The sequence below is a fragment of the Drosophila pseudoobscura genome, chromosome X, assembly GCF_009870125.1.
Source record: "Drosophila pseudoobscura strain MV-25-SWS-2005 chromosome X, UCI_Dpse_MV25, whole genome shotgun sequence".
NCBI lineage: Eukaryota > Metazoa > Arthropoda > Insecta > Diptera > Drosophilidae > Drosophila > Drosophila pseudoobscura.
The window spans coordinates 19,508,700-19,533,071 of record NC_046683.1 but is presented as its reverse complement, the minus strand read 5'-3'; the positions used below and the strand labels follow the sequence as shown (position 1 = coordinate 19,533,071).

The 24,372-nt window shown below is 45.3% G+C and overlaps 1 protein-coding gene across 4 annotated transcripts in view; it reads right to left on the bottom strand.

Moving 5' to 3' along the window:
* Positions 1-11,698: 11,698 nt before the first annotated feature.
* Tbh (Tyramine beta hydroxylase) overlaps positions 11,699-24,372 on the bottom strand; it is a 30,981-nt gene continuing 18,307 nt past the window's right edge. For all 4 annotated transcript variants that reach the window (XM_015185543.2, XM_015185544.2, XM_015185545.2 and 1 more), the window contains exons 3-8: positions 17,099-17,457; positions 16,837-16,988; positions 16,307-16,698; positions 15,855-16,204; positions 15,570-15,757; positions 11,699-13,521 (exon numbers count right to left, since the gene is read on the bottom strand). In XM_015185543.2, the coding sequence (XP_015041029.2) occupies positions 13,221-13,521; positions 15,570-15,757; positions 15,855-16,204; positions 16,307-16,698; positions 16,837-16,988; positions 17,099-17,457 (1,742 nt within the window). In that variant the 3' untranslated portion in view covers positions 11,699-13,220. The remainder of the gene's footprint in view (positions 13,522-15,569; positions 15,758-15,854; positions 16,205-16,306; positions 16,699-16,836; positions 16,989-17,098; positions 17,458-24,372) is intronic.

Here is a 24,372-nt window from a genome sequence, read left to right as displayed (position 1 = left end):
CAGGGGTATTCCTCATTTAGTTATTAGATGTATTGTCACATCCAACATCCTTTATAATGTCTTCTTTTGGCATTTGACGAAATTATAGATGTGTGCCGACTTTTCAGTTTCAGTTGAGTTCAAAGCTGCTTGGTGTCCTTGGGATCCATTGCCGCTTCTGCGCCATATCCAGGTCGCCAACGTCTGATATGAGAAAAGCATTACCGAAGTAGATGACGATACCACCCACAGTGGGTCATGTTGACCATTGTGCAGTCCACCGGCCTCACATATGTACATATGTAGCTCTCGATAATGCCATCTACGAATCTGATGATGCTTGTTCAGGTCGCTCTTGAGCACGCCCTCTTCCACATTCAGAGCGAGCTGTTCGAAGCGCTTCATGATCCACCGCCCAATCTCCATCAGAGCCTTGTGTCGTGGCATTATGAAAACTGAACAATCAATTTCATTTTCGCCCTTGCTAACTGAAGGAAATGTAGGTCTGCTTCTTATTTGCTTGTCCCGTTGCTCCTGGAAACGTCGGCATAGTGTATTACTCAGTACAGTAGAGGGGCAAAGGTTATGCCTTAATATCCGTCTATCTACTAAAATCTATGATCTTTTAACGCACTTTTACTGCAGTTGTACGAAAGTAAGCCCAATGGCCTTTTTTGCATAGAGGCCTTCTGTCGTGGCTTTCTTCACTCTTTCTTTGCTATTCAGGCTCCAGTTAAGCTTCTTATCATTTAACCAACCTTAAGTAACGGACACTGTCGCTGAAGGAAAGCCTGCGTTCACTTAATGTTTGTATTTATTTGTGAATAACAGAGTTCCGTTTTCGAGAGATTGACTCCCAGTCCGCGTTATTTTGTCCAATCTGACAGTCGCACTAGCGTTGCGGTCATTAAGTCGCAGAGTGTATTGGGAGTATAATGGGAACGAGAAGATAATGGCAACACTGATACAGTACCTGGACCGAGTGGACGATCCCTTCGATTAGTCTTCATCCCCCGACTGTAGCCCCCCTGTAACAGAGTACTTACTTTGTTTGTATTTCTGATCGGAACATTGAACATTTGAAAGATTGAAACTGCAACTCTGTCGTAGCTCTCAGCTACATAAGACCAATAGCTTTTAAAATCTTAAACAAAACTATGTTTCAAATGGGAATTTTGGGGTAATAGAGATTGAAAATTGAGAGTATGGATTTTATCTACATATGTGATTGCTACTGCTGTTTCTGTGATGATCAATTTGCGTTGAGCACGGCATGACTGGGCCCTAGCTTGCGATTGGGACCGCGGGAAATCTGTGCGTATGGAATTTATTTTCCTTTAGGCTTATGGCGAGTGGAAAAGTCTAAATTCATCATGATTTTTCACATAATCAAGGAGGAGATCTTCTCGTATCTCACAAACTTTGCACTTGTGACATATAAAAGTCGGTGTTTTCGCACAAGCAAACGGCTCAAAACGGAATGCCCAATAAGACAATAACAAATTATGCGTCTTGGACAGGACGAGGCATATTTTCTCCGATATTGGAACTGACTGCGCTGCGCCGAAGTCTTCGTATTTTGTAATATTCGAGGCTTGTCTTGCCTTCTTGTATTTTAATTATCCACGGCTAATTCCCAAAACTACAGCCTAAAACTAGGCCGTAAAAAATTCGATTTGAAGATCTTGTGAGCTTTGATAAAGCTTATCAACAGCTGTTTTCCGATCAAGCGGCAACGCTTTGATATTTTTGCACACAGTTTACTAACATTTTTCGAAACAGTGGTGCAATTCTGTTGAGGTAATTATCCACCCAGCTGCAGCGACCCGTTGAAAAATGTTCTGTTCTTTCCGCGTAGGATTAACACCACTAGTATCTACGTATTGAAACGCTGGTCTAGCAGTTACGGATTGGTTATTCCCGGAGACCTCTATTGGCCACGTGCCCGTACCACTGGTTAAACCACACCGTTTGACATTCGGATGAGGCGGTAGCCGAGGCATTGAACTTGCTCCTCAAGTTAACCCGATCGGTGTGCTCTGCAAGCGTCGCCTGGATAAATTGGACCTATGGGGATGATCTGAGTGACTCTTTAAATACACCAGTCGCCCCACGAGCAATCCAGTGTGCGAGTGTCCACCTAACCTCACGCCGCAGATGGACCGGTACCTGCGCCCGGTATAATCGTGTGCCACCTTCAGACCTCGATTAGGAACTCGGTCTCCAGCCGGGACGCATCGACCCGGCCTCGGATTTAATTATATTTTCTATCTTTCTTTCGAAATTAGACCCTATATGCGACCCTATATGTTTTTTTTATCCGCTTGAACAAATGAGTAGTGTATTAATACCGATTGTTTTTACAGTTTTTGATATTGGTTGCCACGCATTCAGCTCATCATCTATGCAGATACTCATCACAATCACACACATCATCATACTCACGGGACCCATCGAATCACCTCATCCAACACACAACGAAAGATCTTTCTGCGTGGGAGTCAAAGCTATTAATCGTATCGTAAGTGATTATCCTGAACCAAGTAAGCCATCTGAAAAGATTGAAGCTGCTGTAACTGCACTGATCAAGTTGACGTAATGAAGTTTGAAGTTTTCTTTTTCCTATGATGAACACATAACCTAGGTTAGGTTAGGTTCAGGCGGTAGCCTGGGAGAGTGATGAAACCCACCCAAGCTCACTTGGACCTATAGAAGGTCCGTTGTGGTGCCGCATGGGCGTGTGCCCCTTCCCAGTGCCTAGAAACCGTGGAGAAACAGGCTGTTGCAAATTAAGGGCAGTCCCATCCGGAGGCTTGGATGAATCTGGACAAGGTCCCCGGTTTGATTTCGGACAGGTCCGAAATGTCTGTTAGGAAAGCAGCCCCGAGAAAACGAAGACGACGATTTCCAAGGGCTGGGCAGTGGCAGAAGAAGTGGGCGACCGATTCCTCTTCTTCCTCGTCGCGACAACTCCTGCAGAAGTCGTTATGAGGGATTGACAGTCTATGTAGAGGCATGAGTGCCAATCTGCCAGTGTCCCGTAATGGCTCGAGTAACTGCAGAGCACTGTGCTCTGCTGAGCCTATACAGCTCGGCTGAGCGCTTCTTCGATCGATATGGCCATATCAATCTTGAGATTTTACAGGAAGCTGTTTGCTGCCATCTCCAATTGGCATTTTGCTCAAACAATTCGTGCGTGAGGAGCCTACACGTAGCCAGAGGCATCGCTACCTGCTCCCTCTCCATAAGGAGAGGAATTGTAGTACCCTGCCTTGCTAGCTCGTCGGCGGCGTCGTTCCCCTCGATGTCCCTATGGCCTGGGACCCATATAAGGAAGAGGTCTAACTGCTCTGCGATCTCGTGCAGAGACCTGCGGCAGTCATTTACAGTCGCTGAGTTCGACGATATTGAGCCTAGAGCTTTAATAGCTGCTTGGCTGTCCGAGAAAACGCACACTAAGTGCGTGTCTAGAAATAGTTTGGAGACGATGGAAATGGCCTCCTTGATGGCTACAACCTCCGCTTGGAACACACTGCAGTGGTCCGGGAGCCTGAAGCAATGACTGATGTTCAGCTCGCTGCAGTAGACTCCGCCTCCCACGCGGCCGTCTAACTTTGAGCCATCAGTGTAGAAGTGAACCGCATTTGCGGGGCCTGGTTCGCCCATCTCCCAGTCCTCCCTAAGTGGGATTGATACCTGGAAAGGCGTCGAGAGGTGATCAGTAGGGACACAATAATCTGTCCTCTCTGGTAATTGCGGGTGTCTCGTCAGGATTCCCGAGTGCCCGACCGCGGACGCTTTCCACAGTCTGGCTTCTCTCATTCTGAGTGCGGAAAGTGTTGCCACTTTCTTTCCCATGAGATCTATGGGGAGGAGGTCCAGCACAGTATCCAGGGCTTCCCCTGGAGTAGTGCGTAGCCCGCCAGTTATGCATAGCTCTGCCATGCGTTGAACTCTGCTGAGTTTGTTGAGGCATGTCCTTTTGTCTAAGGCTGGCCACCATACTACCGCTCCATAGAGCATGATCGGTCGTATGATGGTGGTGTAAAGCCACCGAACTATATAGGGGGTCATTCTCCATCTTAGTCCGATGGCTTTCCTGCAAGTATAGAGGGCTACTGTGGCCTTCTTTACTCTATCCTCTATGCTCAATTTCCAATCGAGCATAAACACATAACCTAGCTCGTGCATTTATATATACCTACTACTAATCATTTTTATAGATTTAAGATCATTATACCCTACCTCGCCCCTATGATATTCTTTCCCCAGTATATGCTGTATTGTAATACCCTATAAATGTAAGCAGGCTTATATTAGGGACTAGATTCTATTAGCGTTAGGTTTTATAGGAATTTAAATGCAGAACTATGGATTGCTTTAATACAGTTAGTTTGGAAATGAACCAAGGCTAAATATCTTATATCGGAACCATATAACCTTGTCTGACGGAGATGTGACCCACCGCAGTCTTTGTTGGAGGGATTCTGACTGTTAATAGGTGGCCCTGAAGGATCATGGTAGGGTGGGCGTTCTCGCCAATGGGCGATACCGCAGCCGACAAAGATCTGACCGGTGATCTTCTTCGTTTACGTATCCATGCTGATCTGTCCCTTTGACCCCCTGTATCCCGTTTCCTAGTATCCTTTCCCTAATCGTACGCGATTTTTTTTTATATACATTCTTATCTCGACCATTTGCCAGAGCTCTAAATGGGCAGTAAAATGTCCTTCATGCCAACACCCCGCCGACCAGAGACAAAAGCCGAAGCCAGCGCGTACTTCCTACTCCCGTTTAGTTATCATCAGCTCCTATAACCTGTATGTTGCATGCTACAATTTTTTGTAGCATTCTGCGACGAACTAAGCTGCGAGGGCAGCGTGGCCACTGTCAGGAGTAAAGTATAGTGCAACCGGGAATGGACCTGTATTGCGAATCACACCGTTGAGCCAAATAAAATGCAAATCATGAATTATGAACTCTTAAATTTTTACAAGCATTTATTTAAAAAAAAAAAAGAGTACTGGAAGGTATTTTTGTGATTTCTTTACAAGGATATGCAATAATATCGATGAAAATTCTAACGAAGAATCGGTAAATTACTGTTAAGTTTTATTTTGTTTTTGTTCTTCTCGATCCAAAATAATGATGAAGTTTTCGTTTTTCTGTTAATTCAGAAATTTTCATATATTTATTTATATTATTATGTATATTGTATACATATGTACGTATTTATCTACTATTGGTAAGGGAAACTTGGCAATCGAATCATTAGCCCAAAGAACAACGAGGGGGAACGTTGTGAGTTGCTGCTGCCACCGCAACTCTACATTTATACCCGATACTTAGTCAGTATGGCTACATTAAACGACAAAGAGTGCGTGTGAGGGAGACAGAAAATCAGTCAGAACGTGTCGACGGGCGCTGCGTAGCCACTTCAAATTGATTTGTTACTTTTGGCTATATTAATAATCCGATCTGATTCGGATTCGGCAAGACTCGGCAATCTGGTAGATATGGCCATTCTCTATGATTGTGAGTTTTTAATTTTCTCCTATCTTTTAAATTGTGGATGCCACAGATTTTCGACTTTTGTGGGGGGCGAAAGTGAGCGGGGCGAAGTTTTGAAATACAATTTGAACAGTGACATATCACAGAAGTCTGGATACAAAATTTCGTTGCTCTAGCTTTAATAGTCTTTGAGAACTAGGAGCTGAAACGGACATGACTCATTCGACTCGGCTATTGATGCTGATCAAGTATATATATGTATACTTTATGTGGTCGGAAACGCATCCTTCTGGACGTTACACACATCCAAAAGATCAAAATCCTCTTATACTTTGTATTAATGCAGCTCGTAGCTCTCGTAGCTTTGTAGCTCGTTGATTTTAATTCATTTAATACACAATTAATGCAACAGGATTTGAGCTTGTGATTTCGGTTTGCCTTTTCAGTTTGTATATATGTACCTAACATACTCGTACATGTATGTGTACGAGTATGCATACATAGTATGTACTTGAATACTAGCTTCAACATACAGACTCGTATATAGTAACTCCTTTCAGCATTTGTATTGTTCGGTTGGTTTCAGCTCTTGGAAATGCACATCAGTTTTTGACTAGAACCTTTTTAAATACCAAGTGAATGCTTTTCGCAATATAAATGTTAAATATTTTTGTATGCAGATGTGCTATCTTAGAATAACAAATTTTTTGTAAAATGAATGTTTTTCTAGAGGTACATATTTTAATGAATCTTTGGTGAACCAAATTAAAAAACCAACGGATGGAATGTGCATAGTGCAGTTTAAAAATAAACAAAGGGCGTTATGGAAAGAGCTTTTTACCTGGCTTACCTCTCCCCCTCGCATACCTGAACACCTGTATACAAGTGCAATCGAGTGTTTGTGAGTACAATACAGATGGATCCTTTAGTGGCGACTAAGGTTAAAGCGAACAGACAGACTTTGCAAAGGCCACGAGAGGAGCGAGGACCATTTATGCTGGCCCAGACACTCCCACCAGAGGAGAGGGACAGGCGGAGGGGCGGGGCAAAGGAATTTCTTGATTAAGTGACAGGAATGTTGGGTTGGTACGGACCGGTACAGAGCAGAAATGTCAGCGGACATGAATGCCGTTTCATCTCGTCTTTGACATTTTCCTGTTGGTGTGCCAGGCTGCATGAGTATGGGTTGTGCGGTTGTGTGAGTGTGGGACTCACCACTGATTAATGCCAATTTGTTCTTGGATTTTGCATGAATTATTCAACAAATAAAAAGCAACAAAGCAACAAACAATTCCCACATTGCGCAATTGGTCCCTAGGGCTCGATCCCAAAGGCGTAATCGCGTTCGGAGTCGCGGCTGCCCTCGCTTTTCGTTTGGGCCTCCAACCACATTTCCCTCTCCGGATATCTTCCGGATGCCAAAAAAACCATTTGAGCCACATTAAGCCGCTTACACACAGGCCCCTACATTCCCAGCAAGCAGCCAATTTGAATCAGATGCATTTATTCCAATTTGTGATTTGCGATTTGTGATTTATCGCCTCCGATTTCGACTAAGTCAGTTTCTGCATTCGTCTCGAGTTTCATCGCAGCGGTAGGCTGCAACCAATATGTAAAATCGTCATTTATGTCCCCAAGTATAATGGCATTTAACAGTATCGATGGATACATCGACTCTTCGGGCTCACCGTTCAAGCCGGAATATCCGACTTTGTTGGCAAAAGGTCAAGACTGTCTCAAGTGATTCAGGGGCTTGATTCGGAATCAATTAAGTCACGTACATCTGACCCAGCTTCCAGTACGGAATAACATCGATCCATTTTGCATAGCAGATACTGAGATCCACATATCGTGCTCGAAATTACCTTAGAAATCCTTATTGGCATATTATGCACATTGATCTCTTACTGGGGACCGATTTTATTTTATTATATAATTTGGAATGATCTGTGCATGGGGTATACGTATACGTATACGTATATTTCATTTGAAAACCCTTGTGGTGGACTTGCAAAGACTGGGCGCATTTAAGGGAAATAAATTCTAAGGTATACCCATATTCTGGATTAGAGGATAGCCATTGTAAGTGGTCCCTAGCCAGTCCAGAACATAGCACCGATTCGAGCAGCTTAAAACTCCTCATCATTACAACCAGTTTTGTTCATATTCTTTTTTGTTGTATTTTTTATTTTCTTCCTATTGCAAAATGTGCGGAAAAGCCCTCATAAAACGGAATGAAATTACCACATAGTCGGTGCTGGGTCTCAGCTTTTGCTGCTGCTGCACAGAAAAAAAAACCAAGCGAACAATCGCAAAAGTCATCAGGAAAACAATCCGATATTTAACTACATTGGTGGCACCGGATCAAAGGTTTGCTAAATTTCCAAGTTGTAAAGTTTCTTGTTTGTGCACTTTCGTTAGAAAGTAGTTTGTCATCTTGAATGAATTATACAAAATAATCTGAAGATCCGCCTTGTTTGGGAAAAATTCATCCCACACAATGAGATGCCTGACCGGAAACAATCGGTTCAAGGCATAAAAAGATTGTTCTTCTTTTCAAATATTTTCATATTAGTTGAGGTTCATTCATTCATTTGGTCAGAATGCACTTCTACTCTATCGCCCGAGACCAGGCTTTCTTTTTTGTATCATCACCAACAACCATCGGACAATTTTCTCAGTGTGATGGTGGGTGGCCCAGCAATCTACCGCCGCAAAAAATTTGAATCTGTGTATAAATTTAATTTCCATTTTTTTTGCTTCACTTTTTTGTTTTTGGGCCACTCCCTTTCCCTATCCCTTTTCCCTTCACTTTCTTTTTCCTCACCTCCAGAAGCAGGACGAAAATGTCACATAATCAAATTTTTAAACGCGAGCGATTTAAGAGTTGCCACGTTGCTCGCGTGTTGTAATGGAGGACGGGCTGTCTTTCTGTGCAAGGTGTGTTTAAGCAAGGTGAGGGTTTGCCAGAGAGCCCTATCACTCGATACGTAATACTCAGGGCGGAAGGCAGACTTGATAGACCATCAAAGGGCATCACGGAAATCAGCTAAGTTTGATTTTAAATAAAACAAGCTGACAGCCAGTTCAATTAAAGTTGAGAATAGCCATTACCCAGTTAGATATCCGTATACTAGTCAGTCGCACGCCTTTCTTTCTGCCTCAGCCTCACCCTACAGATTTGTATACACCTGTTTTGCCTGTGGACGACTGTCGGTGGAGGTACGGACGGAGGCGGCGGTGCCAGATGAGATGGTGGTGTTCCTTGCGATGACATATGAAATATTAACAAGAGCGCTGCTCGCACGAGTATTTCCAATGCATGGATGAGTGTGTGTGAGCGAGTGCGTAAGCTGTTGGTGGCGCTGGATGGTGGCGCCTGTTGAGTGGGGCAGCGGGCAGCACGGATACAGCACGTGCGAGCGGCGCAACGGGGAGATTAGGCAAGTCGCGCAATTTGCCATCAAGCGTAAAAACAAATTTGCTTTAACGAGTCATGGCCAAGGCAGAACGGACGAGAAGGGTCGTTGTTGCCTGTCGCCGGTCGCCGGTCGCCTGTCTTTCTGTCTGTCTGTCAATCCGTCCGTCTGTCTGTTTGTATATAAATTAGAACACATCAAAAGTTTGTGACATTAAATTTTGTTTCTTCTTCTACGGTTTTTTTCTTCCTCTTGCCAACAAACACACACACACACTCATGGGATTGGGGCACAGATAAATGTTTTAGCAAAATGAGAATGTGGCCGTGGGGGGCGTGGGAGGGGTGGGAGGGGTGTACCACGATGACAGTAATGATGGTACGCGTGGCATGCCCCCAGCCCAAATCGTGAGACCTCAACCTGGATCCTCGAACCTGTACCGCTGGCAGCCAGGACATCGTGAACCTGTCGGCGTGTAAGGCCACGGTGGTTGATTAAATGTGCTTGTGTGTGTGTGAGTGCGCGAGCGTGAAAATGCAATGACAACGACCCGAAATGGCGATTACGCACACACACACACACACACATACGCGTGCGTCTCCACGTATGCCATTACGTTACGTTACGCATCCACATCGCGTCAACGTCGCCCAACCGCTTGACTTTTTCACAGTCACGAAATTTGCCTTTGCCTTTGCCATTGCCTTTGCCCCTGCTCTTTTGGTCGCACACTGAGGAAAATAAGCATTTGATTCTAGTTTTGTGGCCCTAAGATTCTTGAGGGACGAAAGTCTTGGGTTAAGACCCAGTTGCTACACTAAATTATCAGCAGGATTCTCTCGAAGTGTACGCTTCTACACTTCTACTCGTGCGCTTATCGTTGCGTCTGTCGCTGCTGTGGCTGCTGCTTCTGGAATTCCTGCTGCCTGTCAGAGCTTCATCTGCTTTTACTTTTGCTTTCTATTCCGCTGGCTTTAATGTGAGGGGGACAGGAGTGTCCGTCGTGCATGTGTGTGTGGTGGGGGGGTGGGGCATAAAATATATATTTGATAAAATAATGCTAATGGAATGGAAGTTGTCCTACATACCCATGTCCTTCCCGATTATAATGCTTGTACATAAATTCACGTAAATACATAATTGTAGAAGCTAGGTTCGAGGGCGTGATGGCGCTAGAGTCGCCAAAATGCATCAAAATTTGTCCATTCCCCGAGCGTCCACACATCTCTCTCCTTCTTTTCCTTGGTCTTCGCTTTTTTTCGTTCACTTTTTAATGCAGTTTGTCTCGTTCGCTCGCTGTCGCTGACTCGCTCTGTGTGTGCCGCAATGAATATTAAAATATTTTTTTGTTTCGGTAAAAACTTTTAATTGGATTGCAAGCGTTTTTAATACTTTCATAACGGCCCTGCCCCACCGCCCTACTGCTCTCCCATACGTTGGTCACCCAAAAATTGCGCACAAAACTGAAAAATCAATTAAAATGGCCGCCGACAATCAACGCGTTGAACGATAAAATTCGCAATAATAATGCCAGTGAGGGGAGATCTCTCCAGCGGAAGGGCAGACTACTCACCCCATCGAATCCGCCCTTTCTTGACAGCCTTACGACAGACAGCTCTACGACCCGATTTGAATCACAAAGTACGACTTTTTCATTATCTAATATCGTCGATAGCGTATCTCCACAATTCCCAAAGATATTCAGTGAAAAGGCATGACCCTAACAATGCGGAAACTCAACTAATTTTCTTCAATAAAGTCAATAAATAAAAAACTCTGCTTAGCGGAATTGGCCCCTTTGATACGAAGGACTCTGCAACTACTCAGGCAGTAGGCAGTATGACTCCCCTCCGCCGAAGCCGAAGGCCGCACATTGCACGATGAGAGTGTGTGTGTGAGAGAGAGAGAGAGAGAGACAGAAAATGAGTAGGAGCGTGTACGGCGTGTAACCCTTCTGTCTATATTAATAATCCGATCTGATCTAGATTCCGTAGATAAAGTCAATCTCTACAGTTCTGCGTTTTTAGTTTTCTTACAAATTGTGGATACCACAGATTTTCGTACTTTGTGGGGCGGAGAGATATTTTGAAATACACTTGTAAAAGTGCGAAATCACAGGAGTCTGGATACAAAATACAAAAAATCTTATAGTCGCTGAGTGCTAGGTGTCAAACAAGACGGACGGACAGACGGATAGACAGATATGGCTCAATCGACTCGTCTGTTGATGCTGATCACACATCCACTTTCCCCACAAATCTAATATACCCCAATACTCATTTTGAGTATCGGGTATAAAGACTCTCAAACACCTTAAGATATATCAAATGAAAGCAAAAAGCGATGAGAACTGAGAAGAACATTCAAAAAGTTTTAGTTTTTAACCTCTGATTGATTTCCCAAGCGTTCACATGCGTTTAGTCTACTCGATGAAATATCTCACATTTGTGAATCCACACCTATGTATAGTACATACCCACATACATAAGTATGTACATATGTAACTGTAGAAGATTTTAACACAAAATACCCGCCAAGAAGCCTTGCCAAACCGATCGGTTCTATGGCAGCTAGTGTTGTCCGACATACGAACGTATTGTATTGCATTCATGGTCGCAAAACGGCTTCCCGTCCGGCGTTTTAGCGCCTTGCCTGGCCAACAAAAAGAAGAAAACAAAATTTGTGATAGACTCTCTGAAAAGTTGCAAGTATTTAATATTATTGTGAAAGGCAAAATGCTTTTAAATCGACCTTTTTGAAATGTTTCCCCAAGAAAAAGCTACATATGCTCCAGTCTGGTATGGTGGTCAGTTTTTATTTGATAAATTGTACTTTTTTCATTTTTTTTGTGGTTTTTGCTTGCAATATTTCTCTTATGTTTTTTTTTTTGTTTTCTATAAATATTTCTTCTACATAGTTTTAATATTTGTATATATATTCATATATATATTTTTATAGCCATAGAACAATTATCACATCTTACATATGTTGGCTACTCTTAAACGTATCCATTACATGTTTACTCATATGTATGTTTGTGTGCGTGTGTCATCAGCATCATCAGTCACCAGCTTTTTGCATGTCATACAATTAATTCGATTTTATAAAACACCAAACAGAAAATACCAAAGAAAATTCCAAGCGATGCAGGCAGTTTGCCATCGAGTATATGCCACCGTTTATTTTTTTTGATTTCATTCGAATGCCCATACATAGGTGCACGTTATAAGCTCCTGGCTGTTGGTAGCCCATGTCCCATATACAGGACCATTCTGTACGATCCATTCTCGACGGCACAAGGCCTGCAAGTGGCTACATCTTAACAGATTCCACGACCAAATCGGCAGCTAATTGCTCCATTTTTCAGGACACAATCTAGGCAACATTTCTTCATTATTCACGCCTAAAACTAGCAGCTGAAAACTTTTCTAAATAATTCACGACTCCTCAAACCTGCAGTGGGCAACATATGGCAACATTCCTCTTCCTCTCACACTTCTGGATAATTAGAGTCGCCGGCTCTGTGTTCGCCTCCAAGTCGGGTGTGAGATGTTGCTTTTCCACGTCCGGATTGCATCAGAAGTTTGCTCATTTATATTGTATAAACAGTGCCGTTAGCTCATTCAAACAGTAAGGGACCGGGACCAGATTCCAGTAGATGGACTTGCTTCTTCTTGGACTTTCTCTTCCGCTTGTGGCCTTCGTCGTTCGTACATTCATTCATTCAGTCAGTTGCCCATTTAATTTTTCAGATGGTGCTGAAAAGTATGCTACATTTTTTGGCCTGCGCCAAGTGGATGCGTTGCCGTGCCTGTACTTCTTGTACGTGGACTTGTATGTGTATGTGAAGGGAGTATGTATGGATGTGTGTGTGTGTGTATGGGTGTGTTAGCTGCTCTGCATTAAACGTTTAGCCTGGTGGCGCTGTCAGTCGGCAAATTTCAAAGGCTAGCCAAGACACTGCCACAACAGGGGGCAAACGGCATAAACACAAACGAAATCGAGTGGAAGAGTGGAGGAGGTAAGTGCATTAGTTATTTAAAGAGTGAAAACATTTGTTTTGACCCTTTGTCTTGACTATTTCGCTCGGCTCAAAGAAGGCTGTTTCGCCTGCTAGTGACTATGATGATGGCGATGAAACAAAACGAAATACAAAACCAGCTAGAGAATAATTAAAACGATAAAACTTAAACAAAATCCCAAATCCCAGTGTGGTGCGCGTGTGCGCGTGTGTGTGTGTGTGTCTGTGTGATGCCATGCCCATGCTCAATCCTCAACCTTCAATCCGGAATCCTTAGCTCCATGCCTCTCTTAGTAGATGCACTCGCCAAGCAAATCGCATTCACCCTTCTCCAGCGGCCTCAACCACAACGGATTATAGTTGGGACAGAGTTTGCGGTGGATGGGTATTTTGATTTGCACGGCCGTCGGGGCCACGCCCTCCCAGCTCTGGCTCGCAAAGCGCCCTCCGTCCGATGTGTTGCACTGCATGCTAAGCGGCTCCTGGATGTACATCGTGTACAGTTGGTCGACGCGCGGCTGGCTCCACTCGATGCTCCGATAATTCGCCGAACGTGCCCCATTCAAATGGATGCCGCGCTGGTGCTCCGTCCTGTAGTGCAGAAAAAGCGGAAATCAAGTTTTAGTTTGCTTGTTCGATGCATATCTACATACATACTCGTACATATCTATGTGCTCTGGGGAAAGCAATCAGTTCGAACTAATAGAGAGTGCGTAACGCACTCGCAGTTAACGCAATGTTTGATACAATCTAATCTATTACTATATGTATTGCAAGTGCATACCCCCAAAAGGCTACAAAAAGTGAAGACTACACACGTATCCTTACTCGTCTAAGATTATACCTTCCCAAAAAGTAATGTGCGTTCAATGCTGGCATTGAACACTAACCACACGGCAATTTTTACAAGTGTTTGGCCTCTCACGAGACCTTGGTTTAAATGGTATTAAAAATACCACGAAGCATTGGGATAAAAGCAGCTACTACGGTATACATAAGTGTATTCGATAATAAATGATATGCTAGGGTACAATCGTCAAATGACGCCATTAACATTAATTTACTGTACAACAAACCTTCGTTTCGGATCCCAAAAACTGCAACCATTCGACCCGAGTGATTTTGGATCTCCTCAATACAATTCCAAAAGATATGACTATTGCGTACAAATAAAAAGTGCAAAAGTGTTTGCACAATGTTTCAAATTTGTTTGAAATACAGGAACAGCCTAGACATTTTTAGATACACTGAAAATGATCCCATCTACTAGTGTAGGCATGTACATTTCGATCGCCTAAAGGACTCGCTGGAAAAATTAAGCTTAGCAACATATACGACAGAATTGTGTCTTAAGTAGTCTTTAAGTTCCGGCAATTTTAGCTTCCAACCACAATCTCCCATCTCAGGCATCTCCATTCACCATTCACCATTCGCCATTCTCCACTCTCCGACTCAGCGCGTATTTCAAACGCATTCAGAGCCTCATTGTGGCAGCCCTAATCTAATGTAAACTTCGCCTTGATGCTCAAGTGCTTAAAGTTGGCAATTAGCGAACACCTTTTGGGGCAGCTTACAGGGGAGTAGGAGAGTTTTGAGCAGAGCTGCAAAGAGCATTTCGCCGTTATGGATGTGCGGAGGAGTCGGACTGAACGCCAAACACTGAACTCAAAAAAGGAATGCCAAAAACTTTTGCCTTTGATGCACAAGGAGCAGCGGAAGAACCCCTAAATGAAAACCCACAATCCCAGGACCCAATTCCTCCCACAGCGCCATTGCGACGTCGCACAGTGGTGCCTCAGCCAAAAAGAGGTGACCGAAGAGGTCATCGAATTCTCTGAGTGCTCTGGATAATAATGAGTACATCTCAAAAGAAGAGACAAAACCAAATGTCCTACGTAACAAGCTTACTTTTTACTCGGCCTGAAAGATTCAGTATGTGCATAAAAGTTGAGTAAATGGTCATCTCTGAAGACGCCCACCGCCTAAGCTAAAAATCCAGTTTTCTTAAAGTCTCAATTTTCGAAAGACCTGGAAAGTTCTCAGTCAAATGCGTACATTCAAATTATCCAAATCGCTTCATCAGCGAAATGCCTTTCGCCGCCCTTTTTCGGCTGAGGCCCCACTGTGCGTCGTCTGTCGTCGGTTTCGCTGCGTAGATTAAAAAATATTTCTTCCATTAACGCAGCGAACGCCCCGGGGATGGATGGATGGAAGCAGGAATGTGTACGGGCGTCATAATTGTTGAATAAAGGAAGCGAACAACAACAAAAAATAAAGAAATCAACAATAAAAATACCAGTCAAGGATATGCCTCCAGTGCGTTAGAAGAACCCTTGGGTAGGGCTTGGTTTCAAAGCCTTGAATTAGAAGGCAAGGAATGTCGATGTTTTACCAAACACTGAATGAAGTCAGCAATAGGTCTGAAAAAGGTCTGCAATAAATATTTCATGTGCAAGGACTATGTCCGCCTAGCCGATTGTTGTTTGATCCAACAAAAGAACGGACGTTTTTTGTACAAATATATAATTGAATATAATATAATGGATGGTGTCAGACATGGTAGATTGTGCTAATAGGTCGTTCAAACGAGGCAATGTAGGCAATGTAGGTACAGCTCCAAATGGAGTCCTAGAACTCACCGCTTCATGTAGATGAAGTAGTTCTCGAGCGTCTCCTCCGACACGGAGCTCTTGCAGACCTCCAGCTTGGTGGCCGGGTAGTAGTGGATGTAGTTGACGCACATCTCGTCACTGATGGAGAAGCCCCCCAGGGCAGTCCTCGTGTCGTTTAGGGTGTTGTAGTAGCAAGTGGTCACCAGAGCATCCCCCTGAAAGGAAGAATCACAAACAGTGTAGAGTGTATAATGTGGCGTAGACCCACCGTCCACCGGGTGGTGGAGCAGTTCTCTGGAAGGGATTACTCACGGGCAGTACACGAGGCTTGTAGTGCAGCGTGCGCATCTCCTGGAAGTGATTCGAGTAGTAGTCGTCTCGGTTCACCTCTCGCAGCTCTTGGTCCCCGCGGAAGTGGCGCGTAAGTACCCGCACGCCGCGCAGGTGCGTGTGCAACTGCGATCCAAAGATGATGATGCCGGTCGCCGGCAGTGCAGCCTTCGTGCAGTCCGCCACGCAGTAGCCGCTCAATGGGAAGGCCGTTTGACCGGGCGGTATGGCCATCTTGTCCGTATACTCTAGGCCCAGCTCCATGACGGCTGCGTCGAACTGTCGCAAAGTCCTCGACATCTTGATGCGAAAGCCGGAGTTGTCAATGAGGCCTGGAACGGAGGGTAGGCCCAAGTACCAGAGGAGAATTATTTAACAAATCTGTTGGAACCTACGTATCAAAATCTTCTCCACTCCATGGAACTACCACTCACCAGCCTGTTTCTCGGGATTATTGAAGTGAACCTCGAGCCGGACATAGGGATTGTAACCGGGGCCGCCAATGGGCAGGCCGGCCTCTGGCGGATAGGTGAATGTGCTGGCGCCCATGGCCCAGAGGGCCATCACCTTCGAGCAGACCTTGGCCTTGGCCGGCAAATTTGTGCAGTCGCCGTTGTACAGAGGCATCTCCTCGTGCTCCCCGCCCTCGCAGTGGAACACCTCCATGTGGTGTACAATGCCCGGGTTCTTGATCAGCGGCTCGAACTGAACAATGTGGTGGCGATGTTTGACGAAGTCGTCCAGACGCTGCACGTGGCACCAGTAGGTGGTCTCCTCGCTGGGGATGGGGGCCTTCGAAAGGGTGATCTCCACCATATCCAGATCTCTAAAAAATGTTGTTGTAAGAATTTAAGAAAGTCATTTAAATTATTAGCAGTGCGAGTAGAATCCTGGGAAATCCGTGTGAATCGGTATACAAAGATTTTCGATACATAAATGAGTGTACTCGTAAGTGTAAACTTACTTTTCGGGAATGAGTATCTTGTCAGCACGGAGAATTTGCAGCATCTTTACGCCCGCCTCGTGGGCAGACGTCACATTGGGCAGCGCGAACTGGTGATCCTCCAGCGAAAGCTCGGATTCGCCCCGCGCCCACACCACATACATGGTGCCCTCCTGCCGGAGACAAAAATTGGACACCGCAAGATGGTGAGTGGTAAGATGGGACTAGCCGAGCTCAACCTCTGGCAATTCTGGGCTGAGGTTCGGGGCTCGGGGCTACTTACGTGGAGCCGCAGATCGAGGGGATCGCAAGTGTCGAACTTCCGCTTGAAGGCCAGCGTGAACTCGTCCATCTTGAAGACCTCACAGTCCTGCTGGTAGTCCTTGCGCACCCAGCGCCCGTCCGGACTGGTGTAAGTGTCGGTCACCGCATTGAAGAAGCCGTTCTGATTCTCGAAGAAGCAAATGTCCGCATCGGCGAGGCCGCCCCGCTTCGAGAAGCCCAGGTAGAACCAGCGGTGCTGCTCGTTGAAGGCGTTTTGCAGGTGAAAGAGCACCTCCTGCTTGTACCAGTCCACCATCCAGCTGAGCTTGATCTCCTTCTCGTCCAGATAGATCTCGTGCAGCTTCGTGTCCGACAGGCCTGGAAGCAGAGGGAATTCATTCAGTTCTGTAGCGTTATCAAAGCGTGATTAGTTGGGATAAGCCTTTCTAATGTATAACTATTGTTTATCAGTCAGTACGGCAGCTCCATTGTGACCTATATCCGCCAATACGGCATACGCTAGGGATGCCGGGATAATATTATCGAATATACGGCAACGGACAAAAGGATGAAGATATTCCCTCGATCGTTCTAAATGGCGCATCCCAGCAAGGAAGTCCTGTTCGGGGATATAAAGATATACAAAGTACATCCAAGCCTTAACTTCATTTCACTATCACACTATGATTACATTTAGATTATAGATGGGCTTATAATCGTACTCTGGGTTCGGTTAATTAATTAAGATTTATATTTAAAGCTTATAAGAATCTGGGTACACCTAGCCACCTAGAGAGGTTGCTTTAATTAAAGATTAAATTGATTTCCAAGCTTCGCTTCACTTCGCTCCGTTCCGTTCCGTTCAGTTCTTTCTCCCTCGATTTCCGCCGAGTCGACTGCATCCCAATCCCGGTGGGAGTCAGCGATATCCCTTTCAGTGCTATCCGACCTGTTCCATTGGTCTGCTCCTTTGTGTCTTCCCTTTGCCTGACACTCAGAATTATTGCTGGCCATTAAGCCGGCTTTTTTCTGCTGGGCTGCTTGGGCAACCAATCCGAATCCGAGTCCGAATCCGAGTCCGAATCCCCATCCCAACTCAATTTTGGAGCGCGGTTTGCACGGACAGATGAGGGCACGGGGAGATGTGGCGCGATAATCAAGTTTCTTTGTACTAATTACCCAAATAAAAGGAAGCCACGCGACTTCAATCTGTTCTGCCCTGGCGTGGAGTGGCGTGGCCCAACCCATGTCTCCCATGTAGGCCCATGTCTCCCTGCCACTCACCGAGGCACGGCACCCAGATTCTCGGACACTCAGACAGTCAGTCCTTTGGTTGGCTGACTTGAGGACGGGCTCAATCCTGTGCAGTGTGGATTTATGTTGGCAGCGACTCGGACTGGGCGGCCGCACATCAGGCACATCAATTACAGTTACAGCAACAATCGGCCAGCCAGTGGAGCGGCAGTAACGAGAGGCGGAGAGGACGGAGAGGACGGAGAGGACGGAGAGGAAAACCCAATAAAATGTCAAATCCAATTGGCAAACACACACCGAGATCGAGGACGTAGCCATGGACGTGGACGTGGACGTGGACCTGGATGTGGCCTTAGTTGTGGCCATGGACCGCAGTTCGTAAAGCATATCCAACTGTTTGTCAGAAGGAGTCGGGTTGCCGGGGAGCCGGGGCGCCGGGAGTAGCATCGAAGGGGGTGTACAGAAGGAGAAAGAGAAACAGAAAGAGAGAGCGACAATAAAAACACTCGATTACAATCAAAAGTGACAGGGGTCCGTGGTTTTTCCCAGAGTGAGGGGTGAGGGGTGAGGGGAGCCGGGCTCCGCGTTCCGGGTTCCGTGTGCCGTGTGCCGTGTTCCGTGTTCCGGGCAATGGTGCGTTGATGAATTTTGCTTTCCGCTCGCTCGCTGTCTGGGCCAGAGTTCAGTTCAATCAAGTTCAGCGGAAGTAATATGCCCCAAACGAGTCTGCGTTTTCCCCCTCTCTGTGCTCCCGGCGCTCTCGGCGCTCGCTACGCTGTGTGTTTGCCACTAAAATTGATTTGTTACTGTACATATGTCTCACTTCACTTTTACAAGCACAGCCCCGGCACATACCGATACATCAGAGCCAACCACACACAGAACCCCATCCAGCCGTAGCCGTAGCCGTAACCGTAACCGTAACCGTACCTTGTCCCTGTCTCTGTCCCTGTCCATCCCCCTTACCAGCACGCCCACTCTCTATCTGTGCGGGTTCCTGCAAAACTTTGGTAATATCGAACAAATCGGTTTCGTTTTTCAGCCGTCAGCCTTCACCGTTTGCCACTTTCCAATTGCCCCGGAGCACCCTGGGAGAAATTGGCAGCGAATGGAACTCGAAGGGGCTTGGTCCATGTCATAATTGGATGATGATCGGAAACCAGTGGGACTGCGCTTTCTCCTGGTGGAATGGCAAACAATCGATGGGTACATCAAAATACGCGCAGACATGGCACTCGAGTGAGTTGTTTACAATAATAACTGCGCCCACAACTGTGTTGCACTGGGAAAAACTCGATACGATGTATATACATTCATACATATGTATATGTGGCTGTTTAGTGAGCTGCACTTTAGATCGCTAACGTGTCGAATAATCGCTGTTCTGAAACAGGTGCCACTCAAACAGAGTTCAAAATGTTTCAAGGATGAATTCAGCTTTCTATCCAAAAATATATTCCTGCACCCCGCCTATCCTCTTTCCATATAATGATATATGTAAATCTAGCTGTTTCCATACCTCAGCGTCTCATCTCAGCGCTGCATCTCTGTCTCTTTCCACCAACGAAGTCCCATCCGGCCGTTACATATGACTCACTCCGCCAGGGGGCGCCAGTGGACGAGAAAAACATAGAGAGCGAGCGCCGGAGTGCCGAAGTGCCGGAGTGTCTGCCGCGAGAAATCGTATATAGATCGTATCTGATCCACTCTGATTCTACAAGCTGGTAGATATGTACATATGTGTCTCAGATTTTCGTCCTCTGTGAGAGTGAAAGTATTCGGAGCAGCAGCCGTCAATAGTTCCCAAGACATGTCAACGTTAACAACTGAGAAATATTCTTAGGAAATGTGGAGTCAGAGTTGCCGAAAAAGCTCGGCAGCTTCCAACAGGGAACATGGCAAAATAACTACCTTAACAGTGTGGTAGTTTTGAAATACACTTGCTTCATTCCGATATCACAGAATCTTCACATATTATTCGGTCTCTCTAGCTCTTATGGTCTCTGAAACCCGAAGGTCGGACGGACGGACGGATTCCGCTATTAATACTTAATGGGGTCGGTTTGGTTTCCTACCGGCTGTGACAAACATCTACACAAAACTAATATAAAGAGTGCTTGGCACTGCATTTCTTGTCTCTCTACCTTGGTGTCTCTTTATTGGTCTTTCTCCTCCAAAGCCAAAACAAAAGCCGCCAAGCCGCCCACACAAATGGCTTCGCTCGTTTTTATAGTCACATACTCAAACATTTATATATATACCTTGATGAAACGAAACTATTACTGTTTTGTATTGCACTAAATAGTAGTTTAAGTGCAGTTTGTAGACAGTTCACTACGTAACGACATTGCCCCCCAGCCTTTGCCCTTTGCCCTCCATGCCTCTTCTCAGCAAAGAGCGAACTTAAACTAGTAAATTATTATAACACTACAACGAACTGATGACAGATGACCAGAAAATCGTGAGATTTGAGACCTTTTAGGGGTATTAGGCTCAATAAAAGATTTCTGTAGACTCTATAGAGGGAGTAATGTATTCATAAATAAAAAAAAGGAACGAAATCCGAATCCTAACACTGCCACTTTAATCTAGCAAAGTTTGATATCTGTGGACTTTGTGGCTTATCCATTGCTTTACTCCCCTAATTAAGTCACCTTAACTTAGGTGAGTTTCTTCTTTATCATACTCGTAGGACAGGGAACTGAGAAGTGCTATTCGCAGGAAGATAGCCACCACCAATGGCCTTCTCTGCCATGTCCAATCTCAATCTCAATCTCCGCCAAGTAACTGTATTATACCTAGCAATAAATGTGTACATATATCCCTATCTATCCACCTAAAGTAATTCAATTTGTATGGTCTTCATTAGAGACAAAGGCCTGGTCCTGGGCCTGGACCTGGGCCTTCTAGTTCATTGTGGATTCAGTAGAGGGAACTGACCGAGATGATTTGATTTCGGATTGATTGAGCGTTTTTCGGGAGCATTTGGATGCTCGCGGTTTACACTTTGCTGGATCTTTTGGTAATTTGATTCCTGAAAAACAATTGCCAGGCCACGCATAACCGGAATTGGTACGCCGAATGGGTGTGATCAAATTTAATAAACTTGAAGTTTATTGCATTTGCTTGACTGTGTCTCGGGCTTGCTCGCTCCATTCCTAATCGAAAAGTTCCTTCATTTTTTTGTGTGCGCTTTTCCGCTTGAACTTGAAATTCCGTTTTGACGCTCTGTACTGTGTGGCATGCGGTGAAGGGGTGATGGCTGGATGGCAGGATGGCTGGATGGCAGGATGGCAGGATACCAGCCACTGGCACATAGTTTTACGTCGCAACTGAATGAGGACGATGATGAAAATGATTGGGCGGATGTTGGTTAGGCAAGATGCCAAGGCGCACAGGAATTTTCTTATTATTTACTGCATGCGAGGGAGCTGAGGAACAAAGGAACGCCACTTGAGCGGCATGTCCGACTCCTTAATCCCCCACTCCGCCGCTCTCTTTGGAATCCGGTTGGAGTGGGGCAACTTCATCTCGCTTTTAGATTGATGTCATTATAATAATGTTATATGCACAAATCGTCCATTGGTTTGGCCCCTTTAGGGGACTCTTTAGCGTTGCCCCATCTTGGGATTTCTTGGATTTCTCACCCTGCACTCCCACTATCTCTCTCTCTCTCTCTCTCTCTTGATTCAGCCATTTCCCTTTCTGATTCCGATGCCATTCACTCAAATTGGCGTTTAAGTGACGCAAAGGCATCTCGGGAATGAAATGCTCGTGCTTCTCCATCTATCAGCCGGAGGGGAGAGAATTCTGCTCCACTTAACACTTTATTGAATTCCGTTTGTGCATGCCCGTTGCTGCTTCTGCTTTTCCTTGCTTTTCCCATTGTTTTTATACCCGTTAGCTGTAGAATCGTTTCCGACCCTTGTATTTAGATATCCCCCTATATCTATCAGCCTATTCGCTTTCCATGATGATTATACAATCAGCACTAGCTCTTTCCTTACCTCAACGTCCGCTGCACCTCTTCCTCTCTCTCTCTCTCTCTCTCTTTCTCCCTTCTCATCAACGAAGCCCAATCCGGCCGTTACTCCGCCAGGGGGCGCCAGTTCATGGAAAAGAGTTAGAGATCGAGCGCGTGTCGATCTACCTAATTGGGATATGTCCCATATTCAGCAAATAAGTAGTTCGGGCCAGCTGAGATCGGAGTAGCAGGAAGCATTTAGTCGGAATGAATGTCACTATTGCGCTCTCACTGTTATCATTGTCCGCTCTCCCTCATCTATCCACTTCGATGGCTCTGTCCTGGACATTGGCTCATAATATAAACCGACTGTGCGCTGCTTCTCCTCGTTGTTGGTCTTGGTCCGCCTGTCACTTTGAGTTATGAAATGGCACGAAATGCACCACCCTTTGTGCGCTCGGACCTTGGGGGCGTGGGGGTGCTTCTAGAGGCGTGACAAAGCTCATTTCTCTTAGCGAAATCTCGACCTCACGGACTGTGGAAATGTGCGATAGGGACTGCGCAGACAATTGTGGCCAAAAATATGATCACGTCCTCTTGGACTGTTACACAAGCATTCCGTTGTATTTATTTATTGTATACCATTCGAAATCCACTCTGTACCTTATGATTATTTTTCCTGAATTACCATTCCATATTCTATTATACATTTTTTACATACCTTTTCTTTCCTTTCTTTTCTCGATTTCCCGAGTATTAAAATGAATGTTCCTGGTCACTTAATTTCATTACTTTCGAAAACATCCCCATATATGGACTATATATGGACAAATCCAATTAGATATTATGAGAGGCTCTATAACAAATCGTTGCGTGTAAAAATACTGGTCTTGTGTTTTTCTTATTGATATAGCAATAGGTATCTTTTGTTCGAGGTTTTCCCCCGTGACACAATATTGTCGCGCCCCCACATTGATGCAGACAAATATTTGAACAAATTTCGCTTTCTCTTAGTCCCAGCCTCAACCCCGAGCCTGCTTGTTCTCTTTCTCGCACTCTCCTTTCGCCCAGCCAAAACCTCAGAAATGCGGTCGACGTTCTATATAAATTATTGAAGATTTATTGGGTGCACTGCTTACCCAGAGACAGACAGACCCACACACACACACACCCCCTCCACATGTATGTACCTCGCAATACCAGTATATTGGCATTTTGATAGACTTCCTGTCCCACTTCCCCCCACACCCCCGAAACATTGTCCTGAGCAAACGAGCTCACGTTTAGTTTATCATAAGGCTGGCTTATTTATGGCAACCACTTTGCGCCACCTTTCGATGATGTTTCCAACCCAACGATGATAATGACGAACGATCTCGGGACGGGCTGTCACCATCAGGGCATGGTAGTCGTCGGTACAAGTCTCAGGTCGCAGGCCGCAGGTCGCAGGTACGAATCTGGGGATGGTGTTTGGGGAGAGTGTGAAAGGTGGGCCAGAACAACTGCCGTGACATATTGAGTAATGACATTCGAGAGTCGATAATCCATTAGGAGACCCAGCACTAAGCTCTATGAATCGTTAATGCCTGCCTAAAGGTCGGGCGCTGGGTGATGCTATAGCGATGCTATCCAGCGATTTGGGGAGAATGGGGAAAAATTAAGAGAGATGCCCAATTGCCACTTCCTCTATGAGGCCTAGTGGAGCCGTGATGTGGGCATCTAGAGAGGGGTGTGAAATCAGGGCACGATTTCTTTCGTATTTGATGTACACATGTTGTTTGTTCTTTCCGACAGCGATTAAAGGATAACAATGGATACGCAAGTGGTGGGCTATAATGGTTGATACCGTTAAGCCGTTACAGCATATATAACTGTAGGGTTGGCAGCCCTTTAGCCAGCTGATGAGTATCGATCTATCGCGAGGAAGATATATCAATAGCAGAGTAGGAGCAGAGTAGGAGTAGTACATACGTAATAAGATATAACAAGAAACTCATGTGAAACATATTTGAACCAAGAATAAACATCATACCTGATTACTGAATGCAACAACGTGTGGCGTATTTGTTTCTGGA